This window comes from Antechinus flavipes, chromosome 1, assembly GCF_016432865.1.
Source record: "Antechinus flavipes isolate AdamAnt ecotype Samford, QLD, Australia chromosome 1, AdamAnt_v2, whole genome shotgun sequence".
Taxonomy (NCBI): domain Eukaryota; kingdom Metazoa; phylum Chordata; class Mammalia; order Dasyuromorphia; family Dasyuridae; genus Antechinus; species Antechinus flavipes.
In genome coordinates this window covers 183,999,688-184,011,860 of record NC_067398.1, presented here as the reverse complement: position 1 = coordinate 184,011,860, position 12,173 = coordinate 183,999,688, and the positions used below count along the sequence as shown (strand labels likewise).

General features: G+C 32.3%; 1 protein-coding gene across 1 annotated transcript in view; it reads left to right on the top strand.

Annotated features, from left to right (window-relative positions):
* KIAA0825 (KIAA0825 ortholog) overlaps positions 1-12,173 on the top strand; it is a 552,136-nt gene that overhangs the window by 180,363 nt on the left and 359,600 nt on the right. The window contains exon 9 of the mRNA XM_051971455.1: positions 2,231-2,381. Coding sequence (XP_051827415.1) covers positions 2,231-2,381 — 151 coding nt within the window. The remainder of the gene's footprint in view (positions 1-2,230; positions 2,382-12,173) is intronic.

The window sequence follows — 12,173 nt, the reverse complement described above, 5'->3', positions numbered from 1 at the left end:
AAAGCTATGGAATATATAAAACTATAATGTACATAAATTTTGGAAGTTGTCTTTTAAGGCCCTACATATTCTTTAAATACAGACATAGAACAATTGTCTTTCTGGTTATCTTTTTAAATGAAGGTCTGCCAAAGAAAGAAATTACATAAAATTTGAACAAGGAATTTTGTGTGTGGGTATGAATTACACCTATAAATTTTTTGCTGTCTTAGTGATTCAGGTTCATGTAGAAAGTTAATTTGAACCTATTTGGTGATTAATGTAGAACAACAATTTAATATTAGTGTTTTCTAAGATATTTGAAGAATCTAATATTATTATTTCTGGGATTAGGAAAAAGAATGGAAATATCATTGATATAGGTAATTTTCTATTTATAAGTAGTTTTCTAAAAGTTAATTGTAAGTTTGAGAACTGGTTTTGGTGATGAGAGGACTGTGGGGGTGAGTGCAAAACACTATTCTTCTATTTCTCTCTCACTAAGCTTGGTGTCACAACTTTAGCCCGAATGAATACAGAAAAGAAACTGGATAGAAAATTCCAAATAGCAGCAGTATGAAAGGAAAGGGAGATATTGTGGTTGTTTATTATTCCTCATTGCTACTGTTAACATTTGAGGCAGCCATTAATCAATGGCCACTTATGCTTTTAATAGAGAAGAAAACTAGTCACCAGAGGTATAACTAGAAATTTTAGTTCCTGGGTTGAACATCATAAAATATGCCCCAGGATAAAGAGCATGATAAATACCTTCAAATCAATATTTTAAAACAAATTCAACTTGGGAGATGGGAGAATATCAACTCTCAGAATATAAGCTTCTGTTGGAGAAAAGAACTTGAAACACTACCATATGGAGAAGAGGTAAAGACTCTAACCAATTGGCAAAGTCACTGATAAAGAAACTTCCTCGAGGATAGCATTCAACATGGGTCTGGGCCTCCTGAGGTACTGCTGCTCTTAGGAGAAAGTCTCCTATTATAATTTTATTATTTTTGATAATTATATAGTAAGTTTAGTTACTTCTCCTTGCTGGAATAGTACAAATGCTACCAGTTCCTTAAATTTTAGTGCAAAGTTTCACTTACTAGTCCCCTGCTTATAGCTCTACCATTTACACATATACACTAGAAAGTGATGCTTCTTCTTAGTATAAAGGATAATAATTTGGAAAGAAATAGCTGAAAAGGAAATAAAATAATTATTAAAATAAAATTTTAGTTAATTTTAGTTTTTTAAATTCTCAGAGATGATGATTCATAGTTGAATTTAACTATGCTAATATAGTTGAATTTAAATCTAAATTCAACATAGTTGAATTTAAAGTGTCAGAAATCATTTTTTTCATTGAATTTTCAAAGCAAATTTTCAAAGATACTGCCTACATAATTAAAATTTTAATGTTTAAAAATATGTGGTAGAAGGACATAGGGTATTTTTATAAACATTACTTCTGAAAAATGCATGTGGTTCTCTAGTGACTGTAATAAGATAGGGTGCCCAAAGGAAGGATCATTTGGATAGGGAAGGATCTTTTGTTCATTTCATCAAAGGATCAATTAAATGAATTGGGAATTCTTAATGTGGAGAAGAAATGACTCCAAGATAGAATAGCTGTTTTCCAGTATTTGAAAGGTGATAAGGCAGAAGAAAGATAATACTTTTCTATTAGGCTACTAAGGAAGAAAATGAGAGTAATGGGTGCCAGTTACAAAAAAGCAAATTTAATTTTGAGGTCAGGAAAAATTTAATAATAATAATAATAATAACTAGAACTATTCAAAAGTACCATGAGTTGCCCTATTAGGTAGTGATTTTCACATCACTGGAGATTTTCAAGTGAAGAGTGAATGAACCTTGGTAAGGAATGTTAGTGAAATAGTTGGATCATATGGTTATTGAAGTCCTTTCCAACGTATCAGTTGCCTAGATAATATAATGATCTTTGAAAGAAGCTTACAGTGAATAATTTTATCCATGAGTGATTTATTGACAATGAAATTTGTCTAAAGCTAAAGAGTATATTTATAGAATATAATTTTGAAAGAACTTGTGAAACAAAGACCAGCTTTTTTTTTTTTTTTTAAGTGAACATAGGTTTTAGATACCTGTACTGGAGGAAATGAATGACTGATATCTAATAATCAGAACCATTTGTAGTTCTGGAGATTGATGCCTCCTATTGCACAGGCCTTAAATTTCTGTCTCTTTGATCATTCGCTCTTAACAGACCCCTATTCGTAGTGCCTGTCCAACGATATCAGGAACTCATCAGCACTCTCCAGTTTCAAATTACAGACTACTGCGTCAGAGTTTGTGCTACAAGCATTTTACAGGATGCAGAGAGCCACCACTGGGATGACTACAAAGCTTTTTATGAGGTGTGAAGTTCAGTTTACTATTTCTCCTTTTTACACAAATATGTTTGATTGCCTACCTGCTTTCTGACTAATTAAAAACATAATATTGGTATTACTGGAACACAAGGACTGTTAGAATAATATTTTTTAAATATTGGATTTATACTTAGAAAAACATAGTTTTTAAAATTATGGAATAATTAGACATAAGTACTCTCCTTCTGCTTAAAATAAAAATATCTTAATTTGAGCTGGAGTACAGCAATACTGTATACCGAGAAGGAAAATAATTGAACACAGAGAACAGGATGATTATGCCAAGACAAATGCAACATTCATGTTTTCTGATAGGTAATGCTTCATTTTTTTCTTGTTATTTTCCCCCATCTGCTCAGTGTCTGTCCAAAATATATGGACTGATGTATGGATTGTCCATCTAACTTTATATTAGAGTTTGGACGATAGGCTTTTTTTATGCACTTGGTTTTTCTTGTACAATTATTTATTGGGAATATATTACAGTGTACTTTCACCCACCATACACTTCTTGTTGCCCTTTAGGGGACCCTCAATCTTCATTTTTTGGAGAATGTAGTATTCTATGACATACAGCTATAGAATATCACCATAATTTTTTTTTAACATATCGTCATTTGTAAAGACAAAGTTAAGATCACATTGGAAGACTACCTCCCACCTATTTAATTCCGGCTCAGCTCAGTGTCCATGTCTATATATTATTCACCTTAGTACTGATCTTAATTGAGATGCTGTGTGATATTGCAGAATCAGGAAAACCTGACTTCAAATACTACTTTAAACTTAATTCTAACTGCATGACTCCGGATAAGCCATACAACCTCTTATGGTCTCTGTTTCCCCATACCTAAAATGCAGATTAAGGAAGCATCTACCACAGAACTGTCATGAATCTCAAATGAGATTGTATATCTCAAATGTTTTCCAAACCCTAAAATGTTATTATAAATAATTGATAATACTATTGTTGTTAAAAACAATACCAATTCATTCTCATTATATTTTTTCTCATCATTGGCTAGAAACAGTCTTGAGACAAGACACTGCTCTGGTAATATTGTTATTATCATTCTGATTATTATTCTCATGTTGAGTTTCTATCCATTATCATACATAATACACATTATGTTCATCACTGAGATCAGACTCTTTAAAGATAACCTTTCTATAAATGCTTGTGGTGATAACCTGGGCCAGAATTGCCACCAGAAATGCTCCCATTTCCATAAACAAATCAAACAGACATTTGAGACTCCACTCTGTCACCATTTTATTGGCCGACTTTGTGGCTAATGTCTCCCATGGAGAACCTATTGATTGTCCTCTTGTATGGTAACTGCTCCATAGATTTCATTCTGATGTAAACCATATTAAGTTACATTCAAATAATCCAATGACCTCTACCTATTTTCAGCCTTTACTGTTGGTCAGTGCTACCTTAATGGGCCAAAACTATTTCAGTAAGTATGTGGGTTTTCCTTGTATTGGACTTCATATAACCATGGAGCCAACCAGAGCTTTTCCATGGTAGCCTTTTTTTTTTAGGAATTCTCTCTTCCCTAAATTATTTGTTTCTTCAAGTCTTAATAACAAAATTTTAATTAAGGTTAAGAGGTTTTTATTTTGTTTTGTTTTGTTCTCTGACTTAATCTTTTGGCATTTGCTTTCAGTTTCTGATTAAGAATACTTTAAAGATTTTAGTCTTCTATACTTTTTATGAGGCAGCAAGAGGTGCTCCTGAGCAAGGCTACCTGATCTCCCAGTTTACTGGGGGAATGGGGTAGGGGGATACTTCCTACTCCCTCCCTCTTTCTTTTTGAGTAGATATGATTTTATTTCAATTTGCTCTTCCCAGAGGAGTGGAAGTTTTCTTTCAAACAATGGTGGGCCCAAAATGGCAGTTGCCGGTGGTCTGAAATTAAAAGTCAGATTACTCTCACTTTGTTGATAACTTGGGGCTTGTTATCAGTTTGTGTCTCAGAAGGTATCTGACCTCAAGTATTATTCTCTATCTCCCTCTACTGCTCTGTATTCTTAATTAAAATATATAACTCTCTTTAGCCAATTTATATTGAGAAATCTGAACTAGATTTTTAAAACTTCAGTATTTTCTTCCAGATTTGGTCTCCCTATATTCTCAATCTCATTGTTAAATAATAATCTTACTAACTAAACCAGTTTTAGCTAACTAAAACAATTCCAATGAGAAATCAATTAAAAATAACATTTATAGAAATGAATAATATTAAAAGCAATCATAGTCACACACAAACAAAAAAAGAAAGTGAGAAAGATGTCCTCTTTTTTTATAGCCCTGGGACTGAGACAGGAAAAACAATATAGGTTTTGTCCCAGGAACAATTTGTATTTCTATCATTCTCACAGCCCTTGTTTAGGACTCCCTTAAGTTGCTTGCTGACTTTCCATCTACCTGCTCGGACACCGCCTTTCCCCTGGCTTGCTTCTTTGCATCTCACTGATTTGACCTTCATTCCATTTTTCCTAATTTTCCCCAAATCTCTCTACCTCTAAGTCTAGGTCAGTTGCCCAATTCTCTTTGCTCTATGTCTGCACATTTTTATTAAATCCAAAAAAGTGAGACATAGTCCATTTTCTGAATTCTATTCCATATATTTCTTCGCTCTTGTTTGCTTTAATTGGGAATATGATGTTCACATTTTGGGCTTCTTATTGGATGTTTATTTGAAAACAACATGACAATTCAATTTTTTCCAAAATGGTTGGTTTGTTTTATTTATGATATTTTTTCTCTGTAACTAATTATCCCTTCCCTTTTAGAGAGAGTTCCTACTTATTTCCACATGCGTGTATACACATGTACATGTATCTGTGTATGTATATATAGAGACATATTATATATATAACAAGATTTTAAAAAATATAATGTGTGTGTTGAAGCCATTTATTGGCTAGTTCTAATAATGTTTCTAAGATACTTGATCTCCCCTTCTATCTCCATTATTATATGCAGATCTCAGTTATGAAAAGATCAAATTCCTCTTCCTAAATGTATTCCTTTTGTACCTTCCTTCTCTATATCAGAACAAACAAGTCCTATGTTTCTGCTTTACTTTCTGTTTTGAAGAAAGTAAAGTTCTAAAGTCATTGTTTCTTCTCCCCATGTTAGAAACTAATTTGCTCATTATTTTATCCCTGTTGCTATTTGCCATGTTTTCTTTTTAAAAAGTATTTTCCCCAGTTACATGTAAGACAATTTTGTAACATTTGTTTTTAAAACTTTGAGTTCTAGATTCTCTCCCATCTTCCCTCCCCACCCACCTCCTTTGAAAGGAAGCACATGTGAAGTTATGTAAAACATTTCCATAAAAGTCATGTGAAAGAAAATATAGATCTTCCCACTCTACCCCCCAAAAAACCCTTCAAAGAAAATAGAATTTTTAAAAAAAAAGTATGTCTCAATCTGCATTCAGACACAATTGGTTCTTTTTCTGGGTATGGATAGCATTTTTTATTACAAGTTCTTCAGCATTGTCTTGGATTATTATATTGCTGAGAATGGCAAATTCATTCATAACTGATCATCCCACAGCATTGATATTACTTTGTACACAGTACATTTCACTTTGCATAAGTTTGTGGAGGAGTTGCCAGGTTTTTCTGAGAGAATTCTGATCATCATTTTTTATAGAACAATAATATCCCATCATAATCACAAATCACACTTTATTCAGTCATTTCCCAATTGGTGGGCATCTCTTAATTTCCAAATCTTTTTCCTTAGAAGATCCTTTTCCTTTCTTTTTAAATTTTTTGGGGGACAGGCAGTTTAGTGGTATTGTTAGATCAAAGGATATAAACGATTTTATAGCCTTTTGGGCATAATTCAAAATTGCTCTACAGAATAGTTAAATCAGTTTATGATTCCACCAACAATGCATAGATGTCTCCTTTTTCTCACATTTCCTCCAACATTTGTCAGTTTCCTTTTATGGATCATTAGCTAGTCAAATAGGTATAGTGAAAAACCTCAGAATTGTTTTAATTTGCATTTCTCCAATCATTAGTGAATTAGAGTATTTTTTTTTTTTATGTTGCTATAAATAATTTGATTAGTTGATTTAGATTGGATCCATATTTTTTCTTCAGGCATTCTTTAAAAAATTACCTTCCTTTAATTTGTTCTGTTGTTTCTGATAGTAGCTATCTCACATATTCTAATATTTTTAGTCATTTGACTTGTACTAATATTTCTTGTTATCTCATGTTTTGTGTACTTCAATTCTATTTTTTAAAGGTAGCTATTTCTTGGGTAAAGTTCTCTACTCTTTTTTTAAAAATAAGTTATTTTTTCTTTGATTCTCCTTTCTCTGTGTTTTTAATTTCATTTCCCCCCTCATTTCTTGGATTGATTTTCAGAGTCCTTGTGGCTTAAAGAATGCTTTAGGTTTAAAATTAAATTCTGAATTCCACATGCCACTTGCCCGCTTTTCAAAGTAATGTTATTATACACCTAAGAATTAGTGCTCTTTATGTGTTCATAATATATTAAGATCTTGAACGTTTCTTTAATCTGAATTATTTTGTTATTGTTATTATTGTTTTATTAGGATTTTTTTTCCCTTTTATTCAGGTCTCCAGCCTCAGATTTTAGACTCAGATTTTGTGTCAGGTTTAGCTTCTATCCCATACTATTCTTTTAAATAGACTGTCTTAGTCTTGGCCATTCCCAGTTCCATACAAATGCTATTGCCATTTCCATGCTACAGTCTTAATGCAGCAACTAGATTCTGGTCCATTATCTAGATCTCTCTTTGTCACCTTGGCTGAGGCAGGGAACTGAGACCAAACTCAATCCTCTACTAAAATCTTTGTTTTCAGTGTCTGTCTCCTTACATCTATATGCAGATGTTGCCCCTTTGTTGTCTCCTTCTGTAATCATCTCTCAAGACCTGACTTTGTTCTGTGCTGGGATTTTAGAAATCATCATGAAGAGTCCTGAAGCAAGTGCCAGGGCAGCACTGCCCTACCCTGCCCTTTCCTCTTTTAGCAGTCACTTACCAGAAACTGGCTGTGTTCTTTAGTATGGCCCTGACCAGCTGCAAGACCAAATATTAAAGACTGGATTACCTTCCAGCCTCTGAGACCTTCCAGAGGACTAACCTTCCTAAAACATTTCAGCTCCTCTTTTTCTTTATATAGTCACCTGATAAAATATCAGGAATTGTTCTGGTTTTCAAACTGTATGGCTTCAGAACTGCCCAGTATTTTTCTGACCAGAAAGTTAATGGCTTCTGGATGGTATTTTATGTAGTCCTAGCCTGGATAGATGAACTAAACTTTATCTCTCTTTTGTCTATTGAATCTTTATTTTATTTGTCTTTTTCTTTGTTGAAGTGTTTCTCAAAGGAAACAAACTTTCATAGGATCTTTCTTGATGGAAGTCTTCTAGTGTTTTTTCACAAGTCTTTAGTAATTTTCAAACTGCTTCTGCCTTTGGTAGTATTTGACACCTGTCTATAGTTATATTATCTTTCCTCCTCTAGTCCTTATCATGACAACAACTATATCAGGTACCCATGTATAAAGTTCTAATTCTTTGTCAAATATCATGCTTTTTTGATGGATATTAGTTTTTGGAAATTACTTTTTAAATTACTCTGTTTTGCAGTAGTTGATCTATTGGTTTAATTCATATCATCATTAATATAACAAAAGGAATTGCTATTATTATTGTTATTCTCAAATGTTCATCTAGGATGCCCTTGATACATATAAAGATTACTCTCATAAACATCTGTAGAGATTCTGAAGTAAAAGCATGTGAATCAATTTTATCTTTTTAAATTTTAAATTAGATCTTCAATCTCACTGATGTAGGAACCTACTAAGAAATTCCCTCTCCCAATGCATAGAAGCATTTGTTATAGACCTAGAAGTCTTAGAGACTTGCCTATATCTCTGAAAAGTTAAATAGCTCGCCCAGATTTACACAACAGTATGTATCAGAAATAAGATTGGAACTTGTCTTCTTGACCCTGAGGCCAGCTTACTATCATCTTTTCCAGTTTTCTCTCATTAATATTATCTTGTATAAATTTTAGAGGCAATAATTAGGTCCAAGAATTTTTGTGAGCCTTATGCATTCTTCCTTTTTTTACATGCTTTGAGAATCAATCTATTTCCCTTAAAATTGAGCTCATATGTATGTCAAACTTTTTTTTTGCCCATCTTTATTTTATTTAGTGACATTTTTACTTTCTTTTATAACAATGTAAGATCTATCATATTAAAGAGTCTCTGTTGTCATTGATAGATAAAAGATTAATAAAAAATTACTACAGATGACCTTCCAATTCACTCTTAAAAATCCTCAGGAGGATTTTTTTCTAATAATGTGTGTCATAAAGTTTTCTTTTAAAATTTTTTCTACTGTTCATTGCTGTTTTGTGGGATTCTACTGCTCATACTTTTCTACCACATTAAATTACAACGGGGATTTTACTCTAATCCACCATTATCCTTTTCTACTTTATCTTTCAGCTCTGCAAGTTTGCTGATAGAAGTGTTTTGTAGGCTCTTTTTAAAAAATTCTTTAAGGCAATTAATTTGCATTGCTAAATTTCCTTAGAAAATGATTTTAGTTTGTGTCAATGTCTATTTTTTAATTGTTTTTACTTAGCTTATTTTAATAGGTCAGGTATGAGTTATCAATGAATTCAACAATAAGTATTTATTAAATACCTATTTGTGTCAACATATTGTGCTAAGTTCTACAGAAACAAAAGCAGAAATGAAGCATCTCTGCCCTCAAAGAGATTACCATCTAGTGATAGAGATAACATGCACATATGTGAGTATATACAAATCACATGCAACACATCTTTCCTTTGTTCAGCTAGATTTTCAGCTCCTTGAAGGAAGGGAAGGTTTCTTTTGTTTTTCTGTATCTCTAATACTTAGTTCAATGCCTGGTATATTGTACTTATTAAATGTTTATTCAATGAAAATGCTTTTGATTCAGGAGAGCAAAATGCTGCCTAAAAAGCCTCTTCCAAGAGGAATGCATTAATATCATGTACTTTTAATTGTGATTTAGTACATACTAAACCACTTAAGAACACCTAAAAGGACATTCCCCCTCAACATTTTAAAATCAAATCAAAATTAGAGATATAACACAACGACCTTCTTAAATAACCCTCTGATCACTAATATCTATTGAGTTATAAAATGGGAAGAAGTATGATTAGTAGTCGTGTTTGCCATTGCTATGGAGAAAATCCATTGCACAGTCTAAGCTGAAGAAGAATTCCTTTTAGATGATGAGATTCTCCAGATCTTTCTTTTTGCACATATTATTGGGCTGATTCGATCCCTAGAAAATTTCAGAGTCTCCTAGATGAGCTCATTTTTTCCAGTTATGTCACTCAACCATTCAAAGTACTTATTGCCTAACTTATGATACACAATTATATGGGCAGTATGGAGATAGAGATACATACATATCTCTACCATATATACATATATGCAAATATGTATATGTGTGTGTGCATGTATTACAAATTGCTACTAGACAATAAATTGGGCATAAACGGGGAGGAGAGTGGGCTAGATTGTCTGCAGATTACGGAATTCCTTGAATCTTTCCAAACTTCCCCTTGACAAGAAGGTCCATATTTTTAATGCGAATATTCAACTTATGTTGTTGAAAATTATGAAACAATGTAATCCCCAAAGTATTGAAATTTAATTAGCATCCAGAAGCCAAATGAAGATATTTCTAGCAGTCTATAACACAAAATGAGTGAGGAGTGCTAGAGATGAGTTGTACATAAAGATTGTATTTTAAAAAATGTGATTGAAAAATAATAAAGATTGGTCACATGACAAGAGTTAGTGAAAATAATCATTCAAGTCCATCTGGTGTCTTGTAATGTCTAGGAAAAACAAGGGAAGCTTTAGAATGTGAAGTGAAGTTTCCTTGTTGGAACATGGGCAAAAATCATATAGGATGGGCAGGCATATGAGAACAAAAATCCATCTAAGTATGCTTCTGTGTTATTTTTTTGGAAACATTGGGATATAGTTGAAAGAGCCCCTTTACTCTAGTTTGAGACAAGCTTAGTTTCCTCCTCGATTTTTGAAATCTTTGTGACATTGTGTACACTTCCCCATCCTCAATTTTCTTATATGTAAAATGAGAATTGGAATATATACTTTCCAAAATCCCTTATAGCTCTAGATCTATGATTTGAGTACATGAAGATTCCTGAAGAATTAAAGTGGAAGGTCACCCAAGGGGCCATGGAGTGGTTTAGGATTGTTGGGAGTAGATAACACATTACCAACCAACTTATATAAGAAAAAGCTATATAAAAACTTTCAGTAGATTGATATATTATCAGAAAAACTGGCTGTTAACTGATAGAAAATCTATTTTGCTTCTCTGAGATCCATACTATAGCAAAAAAATTAGAGGATGACCCTTACAAATTAATCAGCTTTATGTGGTTAATTTATAGGAAGCTATGAACATAAATCAAACAGAATGGGGAGATGTATGTATAGGTTATAATTTCTATCATTGGAGGGAGGACAACAGCCATGATGTATCAAAAATTTTTGATAAGCATGATTTATTAAGTATTTTATATTTTTCTTATTCCTTTTTCATGAATTATTATGCATTAGATAGAAGACCTTTTTGATCAATCTTGATTTGCCTTCATTTGTTTTATGTCTTAAATTCCAAAATTCATCTTGAAATTAAACCCTAATGATTCCCAGGATAGTAATACCTGTGGCTAATTAAAATTATTCATCATCAGGATTTCATTATTTTTTCCCCTTTAAATCTCATTGATTACATACATGGACTATATTATTTGAAATTCCTTGAAGTTGATTTCAAATCTGTGTGTAAGATTTATACTCAATCTAAGATTTAAAAAAAAAATTCCTCCGTTATGTATACCTTGATTACCATTTTTTTTATTTAACCCTTTCCTTCAGATTAAAAATCCTGGTCTCTGCTTTTGTCAGTTATCCTAAGAATTTCAAGCACATTAGATGATGTCTACCCAACCTAGTTAGTAATTTTGACACCTTAATTCCAGTGGAAATTGACATGATAAAATGAGATAATGTATATAAAATACTTTTTGAAACTTTTAAGTTCTATAGAAATATGTTATTGTTGTTGTTGTTGTTATACATAATTTTTCTGTAAGATAATTGTTATCACAAAAAAACTTGCCTTTAAAGAAATGGAAAAACAGATTAGAAACATTAGAAAGAATCTATTTATTCTGAGTCATTTTCTTTTTTCTTCAGTGGCCCTTTTTCAATAGTTTTAGCAACCACCTCAATTCTACTTTTGCCCTACACATTATAAAAAAATAGCATTAGTGAGGACTAGTAAGGAAGGGAAAGGCATAGTACCATCATATAGCTGTAGCTGGAGATAAGAATGCAGACATAGGGACTTTTTCTGTCTTAGCAATATCACAAATTCCCCAATTTGGTTTCAGGTGAACTGAAAGCTTGAAATGTTCATATTATATTTTTCTAACTGAGGATATGTCAAAGCAGAAATTATTCATCCTATATAATGTTTTCAATGGCTATATATATGTATTCTACCACTATTTAATTGGTCAGTTCTAAATGTTTCCTTAAATGTAATTTGGTGCAGAGAATAGCTTCATAGAATGACATAAACAATAAGTGGATCTTCAGGCCCTATTATTGAAGCTACCAAGTAGTTAAAAAAACAAATTACCATGTAACATG